The 20,949-nt window shown below is 44.3% G+C and overlaps 2 protein-coding genes across 2 annotated transcripts in view; one reads left to right on the top strand and one right to left on the bottom strand.

Moving 5' to 3' along the window:
- The first annotated feature begins 96 nt into the window (after positions 1–96).
- Positions 97–7,117, top strand: LOC120063840 (uridine phosphorylase 2-like). The gene is made up of 8 exons (XM_039014154.1): positions 97–174; positions 272–353; positions 470–605; positions 704–862; positions 5,911–6,025; positions 6,142–6,351; positions 6,538–6,684; positions 6,829–7,117. Exons 2-8 carry the CDS (start codon positions 295–297, stop codon positions 6,969–6,971), a joined length of 969 nt encoding a protein of 322 aa, XP_038870082.1. The 5' UTR covers positions 97–174; positions 272–294; the 3' UTR covers positions 6,972–7,117.
- An 8,759-nt stretch (positions 7,118–15,876) lies between these two features.
- Positions 15,877–20,949, bottom strand: part of LOC120064021 (coiled-coil domain-containing protein 148-like) — a 45,965-nt gene continuing 40,892 nt past the window's right edge. Inside the window, exons 9-13 of the mRNA XM_039014331.1 lie at positions 18,897–19,037; positions 18,053–18,171; positions 17,371–17,488; positions 17,001–17,144; positions 15,877–16,185 (exon numbers count right to left, since the gene is read on the bottom strand). Coding sequence (XP_038870259.1) covers positions 16,024–16,185; positions 17,001–17,144; positions 17,371–17,488; positions 18,053–18,171; positions 18,897–19,037 — 684 coding nt within the window. The 3' untranslated portion in view covers positions 15,877–16,023. The remainder of the gene's footprint in view (positions 16,186–17,000; positions 17,145–17,370; positions 17,489–18,052; positions 18,172–18,896; positions 19,038–20,949) is intronic.

Below are 20,949 nucleotides of genomic sequence, written 5' to 3'. Positions count from 1 at the left end.
TCCCTCACCAACCAATCATTCCTGAGAGGTCACAGGGCAAAGCTATATCAGCCCCAGAATCAGAGACGGCACTTTTATTTCCTTCGAGCTGAACAAGTGTCAAGAGTATTTGGAAACTGCTACACAGCACAACAGCGAATATTACCTGTATTCTTTTTCTGTCTAGCCTGAAAGGTATGTATTGCACTTGTGGCTGTAGGTAATATTGTGGCTCTAAGTATTGTTTGTAATATTGTGTTATATAGTTGATAGTAATTATTCATTTTTTTAGTATATCTACAGTGAACAACAGCCATGTCATCTATTTTACTGAACTGTATGGGGACTGTCACTGACCATTCTGAATATAGCGAGTGAGTATTTTTTGTTTACTTTGACGTTTCATTACACTACTAGCTCTTGTTCTGCATTAGAGAGACTTTTATTATGACGTTTTCATGTGCTCTCTCTTATGTCAATGTTTTTACAGACCGGAGGTCCCTTTCAAGAACCCCCAGATCCATGTCAAGAACCCCCACTTGGATACAATGGAAGAGGATATTCTCTATCACTTCAACCTGGGTACCAAGACCCACAACCTACCTGAGATGTTTGGAGACATCAAGGTTTGTGGAAGTTGCCCAGACAAAATACTTGAAATACCTGATTTCGAAAAGCTACTCTCAAAGACAGTTAGTTGTCTTTTATATCTCCCCCAATGCAGTTTGTGTGTGTCGGCGGGAGTGCCAATCGGATGAAGTCCTTTGCTCAGTTCATTCACCAGGAGCTGGCCTTGCCCGGAAACATGGATAATATCACAGATATCTGTGAAGGTACCGACCGCTACTCCATGTACAAAGTGGGACCCGTACTTTCTATCAGTGTAAGTATTGCACAATGGATACATCTCCCTCACAAGATAATGGTCTGACTTGACTTTCGATAGCCTGTTTAAGACTTTACAACTTGATAAGTGAAAATGATTTATGTAAGCCAGTGACTGACACCTGAAATTGTGTAATATTATTATCAGATGTTTGGTGTATTACCATGTCTTGTAATAATAATAACAATAATTGATTGGATTTATATAGTGCTTTTCCACCTAGGTGCTCAAAGTGCTTTAAAATAGTAAGGGAGGAATTCACCTCTACCACCACCAATGTGTGGCACCTACTTTAATGATGCACGGCAGACATTTTTGTGCCAGAACGCAGCTAGCATAGTGGAGAGGTGAAGAGTTATTTATTTATATATACATACATACAGTGGGGAGAAGAAGTATTTGATACACTGCCGATTTTGCAGGTTTTCCTACTTACAAAGCATGTAGAGGTCTGTAATTTTTATCATAGGTACACTTCAACTGTGCGAGACGGAATCTAAAACAAAAATCCTGAAAATCACATTGTATGATTTTTAAGTAATTAATTTGCATTTTATTGCATGACATAAGTATTTGATCACCTACCAACCAGTAAGAATTCCGGCTCTCACAGACCTGTTAGTTTTTCTTTAAGAAGCCCTCCTGTTCTCCACTCATTACCTGTATTGACTGCACCTGTTTGAACTCGTTACCTGTAGAAAAGACACCTGTCCACACACTCAATCAAACAGACTCCAACCTCTCCACAATGGCCAAGACCAGAGAGCTGTGTAAGGACATCAGGGATAAAATTGTAGACCTGCACAAGGCTGGGATGGGCTACAGGACAATAGGCAAGCAGCTTGGTGAGAAGGCACCAACTGATGGCGCAATTTTTAGAAAATGGAAGAAGTTCAAGATGACGTTCAATCACCCTCGGTCTGGGGCTCCATGCAAGATCTCACCTCGTGGGGCATCAATGATCATGAGGAAGGTGAGGGATCAGCCCAGAACTACACAGCAGGACCTGGTCAATGACCTGAAGAGAGCTGGGACCACAGTCTCAAAGAAAACCATTAGTAACACACTACGCCGTCATGGATTAAAGTCCTGCAGCGCACACAAGGTCCCCCTGCTCAAGCCAGCGCATGTCCAGGCCCATCTGAAGTTTGCCAATGACCATCTGGATGATCTGGATGATCCAGAGGAGGAATCATACAATGTGCTTTTCTGGATTTTTGTTTTAGATTCCGTCTCTCACAGTTGAAGTGTACCTATGATAAAAATGACAGAACTCTACATGCTTTGTAAGTAGGAAAACCTGCAAAATCGGCAGTGTATCAAATACTTGTTCTCCCCACTGTACATACACTACCGTTCAAAAGTTTGGGGTCACTTAGAAATGTCCTTCTTTTTGAAAGAAAAGTCTATTAAAATAACATCAAATTGATCAGAAATACAGTGTAGACATTGTTAATGTTGTAAAAGGAAAGGGCAGATTTTTTAATGGAATATCTACATAGGCTTGGAAAGGCCAATTATCAGCAACCATCACTCCTGTGTTCCAATGACACGTTGTGTTAGCTAATCCAAGTTTATAATTTTAAAAGGCTAATTGATCATTAGAAAACCTTTTTGCAATTATGTTAGCACAGCTGAAAACTGTTGTCCTGATTTAAAGAAGCAATAAAACTGACCTTCTTTAGACTAGTTGAGTATCTGGAACATCAGCATTTGTGGGTTCGATTACAGGCTCAAAATGGCCAGAAACAAAGAACTTTCTTCTGAAACTCGTCAGTCTATTCTTGTTCTGAGAAATGAAGGCTATTCCATGCGAGAAATTGCCCAGAAAAGGAAGATCTCGTACAACGCAGTGTATTACTCCCGTCACAGAACAGCGCAAACTGGCTCTGACCAGAATAGAAAGAGGAGTGGGAGGCCCTGGTGCACAACTGAGCAAGAGGACAAGTACATTAGAGTGTCTAGTTTGAGAAACAGACGCCTCACAAGTCCTCAACTGGCAGCTTTATTAAATAGTATCCGCAATTCACCAGTCTCAACGTCAACAGTGAAGAGGCAACTCTGGGATGCTGGCCTTCTAGGCAGAGTTCCTCTGTCCAGTGTGTTTTTTTGCCCATCTTAATATTTTATTTTTTATTGGCTAGTCTGAGATATGGCTTTTTCTTTGCAACATCTGTTTCTCTACAATAGTCATTTACAACATTAACAATGTCTACACTGTATTTCTGATCAATTTGATGTTATTTTAATGGACAATTATTATTATTTTCTTTAAAAAACAAGGACATTTCTAAGTGACCCCAAACTTTGGAACGTGTGTGTGTGTGTGTGTGTGTGTGTGTGTGTGTGTGTGTGTGTGTGTGTGTGTGTGTGTGTGTGTGTGTGTGTGTGTGTGTGTGTGTGTGCGCATATATATGCCAATTAGGAATGAGGAGGATGATTAGGTGGCCATGATGGAAATGGGACCAGTTTGGGTATTTGGCCAGATCACCAGGTTAACACCCCTACTCTTATGATAAGTGCCATGGGATTTTTTTGTGACCACAGAGAGTCAAGACATCTATTTAGCATCCCATCCGAACGACGCCACCCTACAGTCGTGGCCAAACGTTTTGAGAATGACACAAATATTAATTTTCACAAAGTTTGCTGCTTCAGTTTCTTTAGATATTTTGGTCAGATGTTACTATGGAATACTGAAGTATAATTACAAGCATTTCATAAGTGTCAAAGGCTTTTATTGACAGTTACATGAAGTTGATGCAAAGAGTCAATATTTGCAGTGTTGACCCTTTTTTTTCAAGACCTCTGCAATCCGCCCTGGCATGCTATCAATTAACTTATGGGCCACATTCTGACTGATCGCAGCCCATTCTTGCATAATCAATGCTTGGAGTTTGTCAGAATTTGTGGGGTTTTGTTTGTCCACCCGCCTCTTGAGGATTGACCACAAGTTCTCAATGGGATTAAGGTCTGGGGAGTTTCCTGGCCATGGACCCAAAATATCGATGTTTTGTTCCCCGAGCCACTTAGTTATCACTTTTGCCTTATGGCAAGGTACTCCATCATGCTGGAAAAGGCATTGTTCATCACCAAACTGTTCCTGGATGGTTGGGAGAAGTTGCTCTCGGAGGATGTGTTGGTACCATTCTTTATTCATGGCTGTGTTCTTAGGCAAAATTGTGAGTGAGCCCACTCCCTTAGCTGAGAAGCAACCCCACACATGAATGGTCTCAGGATGCTTTACTGTTGGTATGACACAGGACTGATGGTAGTGCTCACCTTGTCTTCTCCGGACAAGCTTTTTTCCGGATTCCCCAAACAATCGGAAAGGGGATTCATCAGAGAAAATGACTTTACCCCAGTCCTCAGCAGTCCAATCCCTGTACCTTTTGCAGAATATCAGTCTGTCCCTGATGTTTTTCCTGGAGAGAAGTGGCTTCTTTGCTGCCCTTCTTGACACCAGGCCATCCTCCAAAAGTCTTCGCCTCACTGTGCATGCAGATGCACTCACACCTGCCTGCTGCCATTCCTGAGCAAGCTCTGTACTGGTGGTGCCCGATCCCGCAGCTGAATCAACTTTAGGAGACGGTCCTGGTGCTTGCTGGACTTTCTTGGGCGCCCTGAAGCCTTCTTCACAACAATTGAACTGCTCTCCTTGAAGTTCTTGATGATCCGATAAATGGTTGATTTAGGTGCAATCTTACTGGCAGCAATATCCTTGCCTGTGAAGCCCTCTTTGTGCAAAGCAATGATGACGGCACGTGTTTCCTTGCAGGTAACCATGGTTGACAAAGGAAGAACAATGATTCCAAGCACCACCCTCCTTTTGAAGCTTCCAGTCTGTTATTCGAACTCAATCAGCATGACAGAGTGATCTCCAGCCTTGTCCTCGTCAACACTCACACCTGTGTTAACGAGAGAATCACTGACATGATGTCAGCTGGTCCTTTTGTGGCAGGGCTGAAATGCAGTGGAAATGCTTTTTGGGGATTCAGTTCATTTGCATGGCAAAGAGGGACTTTGCAATTAATTGCAATTCATCTGATCACTCTTCATAACATTCTGGAGTATATGCAAATTGCCATCATACAAACTGAGGCAGCAGACTTTGTGAAAATTCATATTTGTGTCATTCTCAAAACTTTTGGCCACGACTGTACATAGGCCCATGGGCCCTTCACTGCCATGGGGGCCATGGGATCTCCCTAGACCAGCAGCCTGGTCTCATAGACTAGACTATTGTGTACGATATGTTACATTTGGTATGGTTACATAAGACAGATGGTTACATAAGGCAAAAACTAATGTAGGTGGTTGGTCAGGGTGGATGGGTGAGCATATAACACGAACGTCTAGCAACCCAAAGGTTGCAATTTCGAATCTCATCACGGACAACTAGCAACTTTTCAACTACTTTCTACTTTTTAGCTACTTTGCAACTACTTAGCATGTTAGCTAACCCTTCCCCTAACCTTAACCCTTGTAGCTAACCCCTAGCCAGCTAGCCACCTAGCTAGAATTCATAACATTCCATAGGTTTTGCAAATGTGTAACATATTGTACATTTTAACAAATTCGACTCATATATAGTACGAATTGTAATTCGTAACATATCATACGAAATGGGTGATGGACATCCACGAATGAACACATGCCATATGAAAAGTAATATATCATACTAAATGGAGTGTCTGGGATTTACGTACAGAATAACACAAAATGCGCTGAGACCAAGTTGAGATCAGAGGGAAGAGTGCCTGCCAACCCGAGTTGCTTCCCACTGGGCAGCTGTATCATGGTGTCACCGGCAGTAGCTAACGTGGCCAAATGTTTTCCTCCAATATTTTATTCCATGGATGATAGCAGCTTTCATGAATTATTTTGTACAAAATTTGGTAACCATCTGGATGTCACCGTGATACCATCTACACATTGGGGGGAGCATGCACGGCGAGTCAGTGTTTCACAACACCAAGTACTACTTTCCCGCAGTTCCGTTAACGTTAGTAAAGATTGTTAACCTCACCCGTCTGTCTCTGCAGCATGGTATGGGCGTCCCCTCCATCTCCATCATGCTCCATGAGCTCATCAAGCTGCTGCATCATGCCCGCTGCATCGACTTCACCCTCTTCCGCATTGGCACCTCCGGTGGAGTTGGTCAGAGCGTACTCCCCCCTTTCCATTCTTCTGTCGAATGTTAACACACGTTTATACATGTTGATATAGTCGGGTAACACAGCTCTCTAAATCATGTCACTGGTGTCCCATTACAGGTCTGGAACCAGGAACAGTGGTGGTCACAGACAAGGCGGTGGACTGCTTCTTCCGTGCCCAGTTTGAGCAGGTGGTTCTAGGTATAGTGATCACCAGGAGCACAGAGCTGGATATGGGCGTCTCCAAGGAGCTGCTGCAGTGCTCGTCCGAGTTAGACGGCGTTCCAACCGTCATTGGAAACACCATGTGCACCAGTGACTTCTACGAAGGTAACCACATCACGTTACCCACCGCTGTACAAATGCTCTAAGTCAAAGCTAGAGTCTGTGAGTTCGGTTGTTTTTCGAATGGTTAGACTGACCCTTTAACTTAGGATGTACAGTACATTCCCAATGCTGCCTACTAGCCTTCTGGATTTGATCTAACTCAGCCTGTGGTCTGTTGTGGTCCACCAGGTCAGGGTTGGCTGGATGGAGCTCTCTGCTCCTTCTCCACTGAAGACAAGCTGGAGTACCTAAGGAAAGCCTATAACACAGGAGTCCGGAATATTGAGATGGAGTCCACCGTCTTCGCAGCCATGTGTCGTGCCTGTGCCATCAAAGGTGTTATTCAAAATAAATCAGTCTCGCTATGTCTCCAATGTCACTAATTTTGACAGGGAAAATTCAGTAATCAATTTTAATTTCCTCCTTATTAAAAAAAAAAGGTTTTACTTTTGTAACGGATGTAACACTTTTCTCCCCCAGCGGCTGTCGTCTGTGTGACTTTGTTGAGCCGTTTCGATGGGGATCAGATCTCCACCCCTCATGATGTGCTGGTGGAGTACCAACAGAGACCTCAGGTTCTGGTGGCTCACTTCATCAAGAAACGCCTGGGCCTCATCGCCTAAGCTCCCTCCGATCACCTCTGCTGCCCATGGATTGCACATAGCTACAGCCTCAACTGTTATGTGGACATACACTCAGTGTACAAAACATTAGGAACTCCTTCCTATTGAGTTGCACCCTTTTTGCCCCTGACTGAAGTGGATTTAACAGGTGACATCAATAAGGGATCATAGCTTTCACCTGGTCAGTCTGTCATGGAAAGAGCAGGTGTTCTTAATGTTTTGTACAGTCAGTATATGTATACAGTCATGTTGATATGTTAAGATACTATTTAAAGTGTTCTAAAAGTACATGAAGATTTTACAGATGTGTTGTATTGTGTATGATTTGTTAAATGAAGCTCAAAGAGTGGGCTCTTACGCAATTGTGTGGTATATTTGTAATGGTGTTACAGTTGAAGTCGGAAGTTTACATACACCTTAGCCAAATACATTTAAACTCCGTTTTTTTACAATTCCTGACATTTAATCCGAGTAGAAATTCCTTGTCTTAGGTCAGTTAGGATCACCACTTTATTTTAAGAATGTGAAATGTCAGAATAAGAATAGAGAATTATTTATTTCAGCTTTTATTTCTTTCATCACATCCCAGTGGGTCAGAAGTTTACATACACTCAATTAGTATTGGTAGCATTGCCTTTAAATTGTTTAACTTGGGTCAAACGTTTCAGGTAGCCTTCCACAAGCTTCCCACAATAAGTTTGGTGAATTTTGGCCCATTCCTCCTGACAGAGCTGGTGTAACTGAGTCAGGTTTGTAGGCCTCCTTGCTCGCACACGCTTTTTCAGTTCTGCCCACAAATTTTCTATAGGATTCAGGTCAGGGCTTTGTGATGGCCACTCCAATACCTTGACTTTGTTGTCCTTAAGCCATTTTGCCACAACTTTGGAAGTATGCTTGGGGTCATTGTCCATTTGGAAGACCCATTTGCAACCAAGCTTTAACTTCCTGACTTGAGATGTTGCTTCAATATATCCACATCATGTTCCTTCCTCATGATGCCATCTATTTTGTGAAGTGTACGAGTCCCTCCTGCAGCAAAGCACCCCCACAACATGATGCTGCCACCCCCGTGCATCACGGTTGGGATGGTGTTCTTCGGCTTGCAAGCCTCCCCCTTTTTCCTCCAAACATAACGATGGTCATTATGGCCAAACAGTTCTATTTTTGTTTCATCAGACCAGAGGACATTTCTCCAAAAAGTACGATCTTTGTCTCCATGTGCAGTTGCAAACTGTAGTCTGGCTTTTTTATGGCGGGTTTTGGAGCAGTGGCTTCTTCCTTGTTTCTTCCTTGCTGAGTTTATACTTGCGTACTATTGTTTGTACAGATGAACGTAGTACCTTCAGGCATTTGGAAATTGCTCCCAAGGATGAACCAGACTTGTGGAGGTCTATAATTTATTTTCTTCGATCTTGGCTGATTTCTTTTGATTTTCCCATGATGTCAAGCAAAGAGGCACTGAGTTTGAGCCTTGAAATACATCCACAGGTACACCTCCAATTGACTCAAATTATGTCAATTAGCCTATCAGAAGCTTCTAAAGCCATGACATAATTTTCTGGAATTTTCAAAGCTGTTTAAAGGCACAGTCAACTTAGTGTATGTAAACTTCTGACCCACTGGAATTGTGATAGTGAATTATAAGTGAAATAACCTGTATGTAAACAATTGTTGGAAAAATTACCTGTGTCATGCACAAAGTAGATGTCCTAACCGACTTGCCAAAACTATAAAAATTTGTGGAGTGGTAGAAAAACGAGTTTTAATGACTCCAACCTAAGTGTATGTAAACTTCTGACTTCAACTGTATATATTGTGTTGCTTTTGACTACCTTGACTGTGTAGATGAAATTGTTGGTTTCTCTGTAACTACACTGAAACGCAACCTGTAAAGATCCCAGAAATGTTCCATATGCATAAAAAGCTTATTTCTCTATTTTTTGGGGCACAAATTTGATTACATCCCTGTTAGTGAGCATTTCTACTTTGCCACGATAATCCATCCAGCCAACTGATGTGGCATTTCAAGAAGCTGAATGAACAGCATAAGTGTACCTTGTGCTGGGGACAATAAAAGGCCACTAATATTTGCAGTTTTGTCACACAACACAATGCCACAGATATCTCAAGTTTTGAGGGAGTGTGCAATTGGCATGCTGACTGCAGGAATGTCAGCCAGAGCTGTTGCCACAATTAACTGTTCATTTATCTACCATATACCGCCTCCAATGTCATTTTAGAGAATTTGGCAGTACGTCCAAACGGCCTCAACCGTAGGCCACATGTATGGCATTGTGTGGACAAATGGTTTTCTGATGTCAGCGTTGTGAACAGAGTGCCCCATGGTGGGGTTATGTTATCGGCAGGCATTAACTACGGACAATGAACACAATTGCATTTTATCGATGGCAATTTGAATGCACAGAGATACCATGATGAGATCCTGAGGCCTATTGTCGTGCTATTCATCTGCCGCCATCACCTCATGTTTCAGCATGATAATGCACAGCCCCATGTTGCAAGGTTCTGTACACAATTCCTAGATCTGAAAATGTCCCAGTTCTTCCATGGCCTGCGTCCTCACCAGACATGTCACCCATTGAGCATGTTTGGAATGCTCTGGATTGACGTGTACGACAGCGTGTTCCAGTTCCCGCCAATATCCAGCAACTTTGCACAGCCATTGAAGAGGAGTGGGACAACATTCCACAGGCCACAATCAGAAGCCTGATCAACTATGCGAAGAAAATGTGTCGTGCTGCATGAGAGAAATGGTGGTCACACCAGATACTGACTGGTTTTCTGATCAACACCCCTACCTTTTTTTTAAAGGTATCTGTGACCAACAGATGCATATCTGTATTCCCAGTCACGGGAAATCCATAGATTTGGGCCTAATGAATTCATTTCAATTGACTGATTTAGTTACAGGAATTGTAACTCAGTAAAATATTTGAAATTGTTGCGTCTCTATTTCTGTTCAGTGTACCTGATGACATAAGTCCTATGACTTTTAAAAATGTTTAAAGGATTTCGAGAAAGATGCTCTCTTCTGACTGTAATTTAATCAAATGGCTCAGGAGTTAGGCACACTGGCGTAGCGGAACTATATTTAGAAATTGAAATGCATCTCTGACTTCATTGTACCTGACATTTTAAAATCTGGAATAAATTAAGTTCGGGCCTGGCTGATATGGGTCCACATCCTCTTATTCAACATGGATTATTAAGAAAAGACTAGCTTCAAAATGGAGATGAGACACTAAAGGATTGCAAAAATAGCCCAGCAATAGTCATATTTATCTGAACTTTGCACTGACACATAGCCCAATCAGCTTATCGTTATAACATCCACGTACACTGAGTGTACAAAACATTAAGAACACCTTCCTAATATTGAGTTGCTCCCCCTTTTGCCCTCAGAACAGCCTCAATTCGTCAGGTCATGGACTGTACAATGTGTCGAAAGCGTTCCACAGGGATGCTGGCCCATGTTGACTCCAATGCGTCCCACATTTGTGTCAAGTTACCTGGATATCATTTCAAATCAAATTCTATTTGTCACATGCGCCGAATACAACAGGTATTACCTTTTTACGTGTCATTTTTAACTGTGTTTTAATGTTCTAATGCTACCTTACAGTTGGGGATGTAGGAGACATCGGTGAGCATATCGGAATCGGACGATATTAGCTAAAAATGCCAACATCGGCATCGTCCCAATGTCTAGTTTAACGCCGATGTGCAAAACCGATGTCAAAGCTGACGTGCATACCTATATAACGTAAGTAGATGATGTAATGACGGCACAAAAAATACAGCGCTACACAGAACAAAAGCAGAAAAATACTAAGCGCATACTTCCAAGTCGAGCAGTCATTTGAAAGAGTAAGGCAAAATCCAATAACGGCAAGATAATGGAATTCTTTGCCCTTGACAATCAAACGTCCTCCATCGTGGATGATGTTGGCTTTCGCCGACTGGTCGAGCGCCGGTATACACTCTTTTTCAGATGTTGCCCTACCGGAGTTACACAGTATTGTTGAAACGTACATCTTTGATCTACTTGCTATGGGCGTCACTGCTATTAGCTTCATGACTGACATTTGGACCAGCGATGTCAGTCCCATGAGCATGCTGAGTCTGACAGCACAGTGGGTCGATGAGGATTTTGTACTGAGGAAAGCCGTATTGCATGCTCAAGAATGTTCTGGTTCTCATACCGCTGCTGCTATTTCAATGGCATTTGAGAACATGTTTGAAACTTGGAAACATGAACACACTCCTAGCGCCATTCGAACAACTGCTGGATGGAAAGGTGGAAACGAACACAGTGACAGTGCGCACCGAGGAAGAGAGGCCACGGACAGACAGAGCTGGAACTTCACTGCTTGACATGTATGATGAAATCCTGGTTGAGAATGAAACGACTGAACAAATGAACAATGAAACAGCACAGCAAGTAGGTGAAAGAAATAGGTTTTGATGATGTTTTACTGGTAATGGGGACATCAAATCAAATTGTATTTGTCACATACATATGGTTAGTAGATGTTAATGCGAGTGTAGCGAAATGCTTGTGCTGCTAGTTCCGACAGTGCCATAATATCTAACAGTAATATCTATCAAGTAATCTAACAATTCCCCAACAACCACCTAATACACACAAATCTAAAGGGGTGAATGAGAATATGTACATGTAAGTATATGGATGAGCGATGGCGAAGGTGCAATAGATGGTATAAAATACAGTATATACATGTGATATGAGTAATGTAAGATATGTAAACATTATTAAAGGGGCATTATTTAGATTGTATAAAGTGACTAGTGATCCATTTATTAAAGTGGCCAGTGATTGGGTCTCAATGTAGGCAGCAGCCTCTCTGAGTTAGTGATTGCTGTTTAGCAGTCTGATGGCCTTGAGATAGAAGCTGTTTTTCAGTCTCTCAGTCCCAGCTTTGATGCACCTGTACTGACCTCGCCTTCTGGATGATAGCGGTGTGAACAGGCAGTGGCTCAGGTGGTTGATGTCCTTGATGATATTTTTGTCCTTCCTGTGACATCGGGTGCTGTAGGTGTCATGGATGGCAGGTAGTTTGCCCCCGGTGATGCGTTGTGCAGACCTCACTACCCTCTGGAGAGCTTTGCGGTTGAGGGCAGTGCAGTTGCCGTAGCAGCCTGTGATACAGCCCGACAGGATGTTCTTGATTGTGCATCTGTAAAAGTTTGTCAGGTTTTTGGGTGACAAGCAAAATTTCTTCAGCCTCCTGAGGTTGAAGAGGCGCTGCTGCGCCACACTGTCTGTGTGGGTGAACCATTTCAGTTTATCGGTGATGTGTACGCCGAGGAACTTAAAACTTTCCACCTTCTCCACTGCTGTCCCTTCGATGTGGATAGGGGGGTGCTCCCTCTGCTGTTTCCTGATGTCCACAATCATCTCCTTTGTTTTGTTGACGTTGAGTGAGAGTTTTTTTTCCTGACACCACACTCCGAGTGCCCTCACCTCTTTTCTGTAGGCTGTCTCATCGTTGTTGGTAATCAAGCCCACTACTGTTGTGTCGTCTGCAAACTTGATGATTGAGTTGGAGGCGTGCATGGCTACGCAGTCATGGGTGAACAAGGAATACATGAGGGGGCTGAGCACGCACCATTGTGGGGCCCCAGTGTTAAGGGTCAGCGAAGTGGAGATGTTGTTTCCTACCTTCACCACCTGGGGGTGGCCCGTCAGAAAGTCCAGGACCCAATTGCACAGGGCGGGGTTGAGACCCAGGGCCTCCAGCTTGATGATGAGCTTGGAGGGTACTATGGTGTTGAATGCTGAGCTGTAATCAATGAACAGCATTCTTACATAGGTATTCCTTTTGTCCAGATGGGTTAGGGCAGTGTGCAGTGTGATGGCGATTGCGTCGTCTTTGCCTGTCACGTCCTGACCTTAGTTCCTTTTTTATGTCTCTATTTTAGTTTGGTCAGGGCGTGAGTTGGGGTGGGCATTCTATGTTTTGTTCTGTGTGTTTATATTCTATGTTGTAGGTCTAGGTTTTCTGTTTCTATGTCTTTGGCCTGGTATGGTTCTCAATCAGAGGCAGCTGTCTATCGTTGTCTCTGATTGAGAGCCATACTTAGGTTGCCTGTTTTCCCACTATGATTTGTGGGTAGTTTTCTGTCTTTGTATTAGTTACCAGACGGAACTGTTTCGGTTGGTCTTTGTTTGTTTATTTTGTATTTTAGTGTTCAATGCATTTTAATAAAATGACGAACACTTACCACGCTGCACATTGGTCCGATCCTTCCTACTCCTCCTCAGACAAAGAGGAGATCCGTTACATTGCCTTCTCGAGTACAGGAACAATGGTAGCCATCTTGAAGCATGTGGGGACAACAGACTGGGATAGGGAGCGATTGAATATGTCGAGAACGCGGCTAGGGATGCCGTCTGGCCAGCAGCCTTGTGAGGGTTGACGCGTTTAAATGTTTTACGTCAGCCACGGAGAAGGAGAGGGTGGGGGCGCAGTCCTTGTTAGCGGGCCTCGACTGTGGCACTGTATTATCCTCAAATCGGGCTAAGAAGGTGTTTAGTTTGTCTGGAAACGTGACATTGGTGTCTGTGACGTGACTGGATTACAGCCCCGCTCCATTACAGCCCCGTCGATGAGAATGGGGGCGTGCTCGGTCCTCCCATTCCTGTAGTCCACAATCATCTCCTTTGTCTTGATCATGTTGAGGGAGAGGTTGTTATCCTGGCACCACACGGCCAGGTCTCTCCCTATAGGCTGTCTCATCGTTGTCGGTGATAAGGCCTACCACTCATCGGCAAACTTAATGATGGAGTCGTGCCTGGCCATGCAGTCATGGATGAACAAGGATTACAGGAGGGGACTGAGCACGCACTCCTGAGGTGCCCCCGTGTTGAAGGTCAGCGTGGCAGATGTGTTGTTACCTACCCTTACCACCTGGGGGTGGCCCGTCAGGAAGTCCAGGATCCACTTGCAGAGGGAAGTGTTTAGTCCCAGGGTCCTTAGCTTAGTGATGAGCTTTGTAGGCACTATGGTGTTGAACTCTGAGCTGTAGTCAATGAATAGCGTTCTCACATAGGTGTTCCTTTTGTCCAGGTGGGAAAGGGCAGTGTGGAGTGCAATAGAGATTGCATCATCTGTGGATCTGTTAGGGTGGTATGCAAATTGGAGTGGGTCTAGTGTTTCTGGGATAATGGTGTTGATGTGAGCCATGACCAGCCTTTCAAAGCACTTCATGGCTACAGACATGAGTGCTACGAGTCGGTAGTCATTTAGGCAGGTTACCTTCGTGTTCTTTGCCACAGGGACTACGTTGGTTTGCTTGAAACATATTGGTAGTACAGACTCAGTCAGGGACTGGTTGAAAATGTCAGTGAAGACATTTGCCAGTTGGTCAGCGCATGCTTGGAGTACACGTCCTGGTAATACGTCTGGTCCTGTGGCCTTCTGAATGTTGACCTGTTTAAAGGTCTTACTCACATCGGCTACGGAGAGCGTGATCACACAGTCGTCTGGAATAGCTGATGCTTTCATGCATACCTCAGTGTTGCTTGCCTCGAAGCGAGCATAGAAGTAATTTAGCTCATCTGGTAGGCTCGTGTCAATGGGCAGCTCACGGCTGTGCTTCCCTTTGTAGTCTGTAATAGTTTACAAGCCCTGCCACATCCGACGAGCGTCTGAGCCAGTGTAGTACGATTCAATCTTAGTCCTGTATTGATGCTTTGACCCGTTTGATGGTTCGTCTGAGGGCATAGTGGGATTTCTTATAAGCGTCTGGGTTAGAGTCTCACTCTTTGAAAGCGGTAGCTCTACCCTTTAGCTCAGTGTGGATGTTGCACTCTTTGAAAGCGGTAGCTCTACCCTTTAGCTCAGTGTGGATGTTGCACTCTTTGAAAGCGGTAGCTCTACCCTTTAGCTCAGTGTGGATGTTGCCTATAATCCATGGCTTCTGGTTGGGGTATGTACGTTCGGTCACTGTGGGCACGACATCATCGATGCACTTATTGATGACGCCAGTGACTGATGTGGTGTACTCTTCAAAGCCATCGGAAGAATCCCAGAACATATTCCAGTCTGTGTTAGCAAAATAGTCCTGTAGCTTAGCATCTGCATCATCTGACCACTTCCATATTGACCGAGTCACTGGTGCTTCCTGCTTTAGTTTTGGCTTGTATCCAGAAATCAGGAGAATAGAATTAAGGTCAGATTTGTCAAATGGAGGGCGAGGGAGAGCTTTGGGTGGTGGACCATTCTTGATACACACAGGAAACTGTTGAGCGTGAACAGCCCAGCAGCATTGCAGTTCTTGACACAAACCGGTGCGCCTGGCACCTACTACCATACCTCGTTCAAAGGCACTTAAATATTTTGTCTTGCCCATTCAGCCTCTAAATGGCACACATGCACAATCCCTGTCTCAATTATCTCAAGGCTTAAACATCCTTCTTTAACCTGGCTCCTTCCCTTCATCTACACTGATGGTGGATTTAACAAATGACATCAATAAGGGATCATAGCTTTCACCTGGATTCACCTGGTCAGTCTGTCATGGAAAGAGCACGTATTCCTAATGTTTGTACACTCAGTGTATGTTACAGAGTCAAATGAGCAACTATATACAGCGAAATACCATACATGACAGGTTTCTCATAATGACAGGCAGTTGTTATCTAACGTCACAGTGGCACGAAACGCAGACATTCTGTGTTAAATGAAGTATCAGATACCGACAGATAGCAAAGAGAGGCGTATGAGGAATACTGCGAGGAATATGGTAAAAGTTGAGCCAACATGGTCTGTATTGACAATCACAGAAGTAGCCCAAAGAAGACACTCTGACAAACCTGTGGACAAATATCACTTTTTATCTATATTACCTGTACCTGCAGCCAGTTTCCAAGATGTTTAAAAAAACAATTCAACTTCACATCAATAAAAACATGCTCTGTCACTGGCTCTGTCACTGTCACAGGGAAAATGCTATTTACATTATGACTTATTCGGGACACCTGGTTAGCAATTTTGATTGAACAGGGCTAAACACTCTTTGTGGAAGATTTGAATCCTGTGGAGTCAGTGTCCCGTCGAGGTGGTCTGGGTGGCTGGACTACAGAGAGAACCTCCTTAGCATACAGTGTGTCGTGGAGTCCTGCTGCCCGGAGGGCCTGTTCAAGCCTCACTCTTGGATCAGACACAATCTGGAAACCAACAGAGGAAATGATAATAGGGATCTGGTCAAAAGGAGTGCACTATATTGGGAATATGGTGCCAATTGGGACGCGCTGTTGTAAGGTCCAAAAGGTATAAAAAAAATAGATAAGGACGACTGTCACACCCTTGTTCATAAATGTTTATGATATTTTGCAATTCTAGTCAAACATGTTTTCATATGTTTCCGAACATTCCTCAGTTAAACCAAGGTCATTTAGTCATCGATCACGTTTTCAATCGGAGGAGATGATCTAACCGTCACTGATTGCCTGATTATGCAATAGACTGCAGGTAAAAACCAGTGTGCTTTCCTGCACAGTGGAGTCGTGACACAATGTACCAGACAGACGTACTGTACGTAACTTCACCCACAGGCCTTGAGGGGATTCTGTTTAAAGGTCTGTCTGCATCAGGGTAAGGTTTGTTTACCCAGGTCAAACATTATTGTGAAGGATTTTTATGGGTTTTTGTATGCCAGTGAGTGAGGCAGTAAACACAAAATATTACATTGACACAAAAGGAGGTTGGTGGGAAGAGCTATAGGAGGACGGGCTCATTGTAATGGCTGGAATGGAATCACTGGAACGGCATCGAACATAAACCACATGTTTGACCCTGTTCCATTCATTCCATTCCAGCCACAATGAGCCCATCCTCCTATTGCTCCTCCCATCAGCCTCCTCTGATTGACACACGTTAACAACATTGGGAGCTACTGGAGAGGGCGCAGTGGGGGAAAAGGCAGATTGACGTGTGTTGACTTGAGAGCAGAAAGTAAAGGACAGTGGCAGGCCAGACTCACCTGAGAGTCTGTGTACGTGTTGAGGTGATATAGGGGACGGTGCAACCGAAACTCCTCCTCTCCGCTCTGCTGCATTATCCGGCCTCTCCAGGCCTCCGTATCTCCCATCATCCTCTCTGGGTCTGGCTCTGCCACCACTGCCACCTTAACCGTGTGGGGGATGGAGAAATCACTTGGAAAAACACCAATTTGATGATAGCCTAGTCATTTCCTTGTATTTCCCTATCCCACCAGTAAGTGGCAGTGAAGCCTCAAAACCAACATGGAACAGCGGGTTCAAAAGCGGCCACAAATGTTCTCCTCCGTGGCATTTTAAATGTCAGATCCAATAAGGGAAGTGAATGGGAATAAGTACTGATAAGAGACGTACCTGATTTCTCAGGGCCTCCAGACGACCGTCTCTCTCCTCTTCCTCTTTTAGGCGCTGGAGCGCCTGATCCTCCCTCTCCTGCCTCCGCTGCAGCAGCGCCTCCTCACGAAACTGCACCCTGAGGGCAGGAGGGACAGAGAGAGGGGAGGGAGAGAAGTGGGCAAGGACATCAGCCCTCAGCCCAGGCACCACCTATCTGTGGTGGCACAGCAGCCATGCAGGCTGAGAGAGCGTTATGGGCTGCCAGAGAGCTGCTCCTCAGTCTCAGCAGCAGCTACAGTATCTCATGTCCTCAGTGCTCCTCACCCTGCCCTGACTAACTCAACCCTGTCTCTCTCTCATTCTCCTAGCACTGTTTAAATGCCAGGGACTTGAAAGGAGGCCTGAATGCTAGAGAGTACCGTGGAAACATAGGAGACTGCACTAAAAAGAAGAGAAAACGGCAACTTATCGAATCATACCAGTGGTTCCTAAAATTAGATATTTCAAACTATTTCCTCAGTTTGTTATGGAAAAACATATTAATGACTCCATAAATGACGCACCATTCGAAATAAAGGTGTTTTATGAGCATTGTCCAAATAAGCCATAGGGGCGAACAAAGAACTGTCTGTCAGCCAGGTGTTGAGCTCTCTCCTTTAGCGGCCTTGAGGCTAAGCTGCTGCCCATGGTGCATGCTTACCTTTCCTTATCTCTCTTAGCTTGCTCTGCCATGAGTCTCCTCAGCTCTGTCAGTCTCTGCTGATCTCTCCTCCCCAGCTCTTCTCTCCTCCTCTGTTTCTCTGCATAGTACTGCTTCACCTAAGATATACAGGGCACAAATGTTCACAAAACAAACCAAAAAGTTTACAATAATACCTGGAGCAAGCGAGTGAACACGAGGGAAACTTTAGTGCGATGTCATCGCGTCCTATTGATCATGACGGTGTGAAATCAGATAAGAGTAAATCAAATGAATGAGACGATAGTATATGTAATCCATTTCAGCCTAAATGGCATCATTAATCAGAGATTCTCCCAGCTTTCCTGTGGTACTGTAGCAGGCCCCAAAGGAGGGGCGCAATCAAACAAGGCTGGCATCAATACACACCCTGGGGCGATACCAAGGGGCAATGCGGGTCAGGGACCACACACTTCTACATACACGCATGGACACACACACACACACACACACACACACACACACACACAATCACGCACACACACACGCAGGTGCACACACACACATACACCATCATACCTCATTAAGCTGAATATACAATTAATCAAGCTGATGAAAATCATCATGACACTTTTCCACTTTTCTGACAACCTTATAATAACATATACTGTAATATTATATTACGTATCCGTGGAGTTAAATCACTCAAATGAACTTGGGCCATGCCTACAGTATATTGGATACTAAGATGTTATTATATACTGCCATAGAATCTGAGGAGCAAAGACTCATTTCAAACATAATGTGACTGGGGGCAGTGCAATATGCTGGAGCGTGGCAGGTGTAAGGATTAGGAGGTCTTTACTTTTTCCTTCTGCAGTGACCTCATGGCCGAGTCTCTCTCCTGCTCCCTCCTCAGTCTGTCCTCCTTTTCCTCCTGCTGCCTGCCAGCAATGGCTGCCTCCAATCTGGCAACCTCTTCTTGATGGGCACGCCATTTCTGCAGCTGGACACACACACAGGCATGTAGGTTAGTACCAATCAAAGGATGCCTCTCTGGACCGAATCACGTTGCCAGATGCCCAGCTGGGTACCAGCCCCAGAGTCTGGTGAGAATGAAAAGGAAAAAGAGGTGTTGAAACAGCCCCTCACAGCACATTAGAATACCTCAGGACAGTACCGAGACCCAGAAAACCCTGCTCCCACACTGTAATCTAGCTATTTATGCACTAGCCTGTACAACACTTACCTAACCAACAACATGTTGCTGTAAGCCATTGTCTCACAGCCACACACACTCCAACACATACCACCCACCCAGTCAGACCTGTGTAAACACACATGCTCCACATATGCAATCAGACTCAGTGAAAGTGCGAGCACACACACGCATGTGCATGCACGCACGCACGCACGCACTCACACACACACGCAAGCACACGCACGCACGCACAACTATAGTTGAGGAGTGAGTGACAGGTTGGTTATGCATCAGGGTCCCTGTGGCACGGTGTGCACTGAAGTGTTGCAATCCAAACAGGCAGACAGATTTACAGATCCATCAACACAGAGCTTAGGAACCCCCTAAAGAGAGCCAAGCATTATTAACACAGTCTATCACACATTAGCACCAGCATCATCATCAATCCAATCAGCCTGCCTGCCAGCCTGCCTAAGAGGAACCAACAACTGGCTGCTGTCTGTTTGTTTGGGGGAAGCTTAGAGGAAAGACCCTGCCCTGCCTTAATCAAATGACATCGGGGTGTGTCTCAAATGGCACCCTATTCCATTTAGTGCACTATATAGGATAGTGCACTATAGAGAATGAGAAAGCAAGAAAACACATTTCACTGTACTAGTGCACGTGACAATAAAACGTGAAACTTGGAATAGGGTGACATTTGGTACATAGACTTGGGGATGGAAAGATATGGAGGTTTATGTTTACATTAAGGCCTCTTGTGGGTTTAATAGAAGAGTTATTAGTTATGACGCAAGACAGAGGCTCAACCTCTTAGAAGGTCTGCCCTGAGAGGAAGCATTAATCACTCACTTTACATAACTTTTTGACTCAACTTTATTGTCACTCAACTTTGAGATAAAATATAAGATAATGGCTGTGGGGAAAGGTTGGTTGCGGCTCTGTGCATACATAGAAACACGTAATAGAACATAGACAAGGACATACACAGACAATGAATACAGGTAGAAAAAGTGCATGAGCAATGAATGACTCATCTGTACAGTAAACACATCAGCACACTCTGTCAACTACAACGTCAACTGTAGGCCAGCCCGCGGCTCCTACTTGTGGTTTCAAACATCCAGGAGCCTCACTACCACTGGAACTTCAAGGTTGAAACTATTAAAATCAAATATAACAATGAAATGTTAGAATAAGATCCAAGATCCAATCTAATCCTCAGATTGCCTGTAGATCAGAAATGTGGTAATTTGTCTCTCAGTCTCCAATTTGCCAGTATAGTGTCTAGTCATCCTTGTTGTGGTGAGAGGGAGAGACAGAGAGAGAGAGAGAGCGAGGGGAGAGAGAGAGAGAGAGAGAGAGAGAGAGAGAGAGAGAGAGAGAGAGAAAGGGAGAGGAAGTGAGTGAGTGAGAGATACGGAGAGAGAGAGAGAGAGAGAGAGAGAGAGAGAAAACGAGAGGGTGAGAAAGTGAGTGAGAGAGATACAGAGAGAGATATAAAAGAGTGAAAAAGTGAGTGAGAGGGAGAGAAATTGAGTGAGAGATAGAGATACAGAGAGAGAGATATTAAAAGAGTGAAAAAGTGAGTGAGAGGGAGAGGGAGAGAAAGTGAGTGAGAGAGAGAGAGGGAAAAGAGAGAGAAACCAGAGAGGGAGAAAGAGACCAGAGACCAGAGAGAGACCTTAAATTTGATGTTATTGAGCAGCCTGTGGAT

This window comes from Salvelinus namaycush, chromosome 19 (genome assembly GCF_016432855.1).
Source record: "Salvelinus namaycush isolate Seneca chromosome 19, SaNama_1.0, whole genome shotgun sequence".
In the NCBI taxonomy this organism is placed as follows: domain Eukaryota; kingdom Metazoa; phylum Chordata; class Actinopteri; order Salmoniformes; family Salmonidae; genus Salvelinus; species Salvelinus namaycush.
This window is presented reverse-complemented; position numbering and strand designations above follow the sequence as displayed.

Coding starts and splice junctions, on each gene's coding strand:
- LOC120063840 (XM_039014154.1), top strand. CDS start 295: ATGTCATCTATTTTACTGAACTGTATGGGGACTGTCACTGACCATTCT. Junction 354..469: donor GACCATTCTGAATATAGCGA/GTGAGTATTTTT, acceptor ATGTTTTTACAG/ACCGGAGGTCCCTTTCAAGA. Junction 6,685..6,828: donor TCGTGCCTGTGCCATCAAAG/GTGTTATTCAAA, acceptor TTTCTCCCCCAG/CGGCTGTCGTCTGTGTGACT.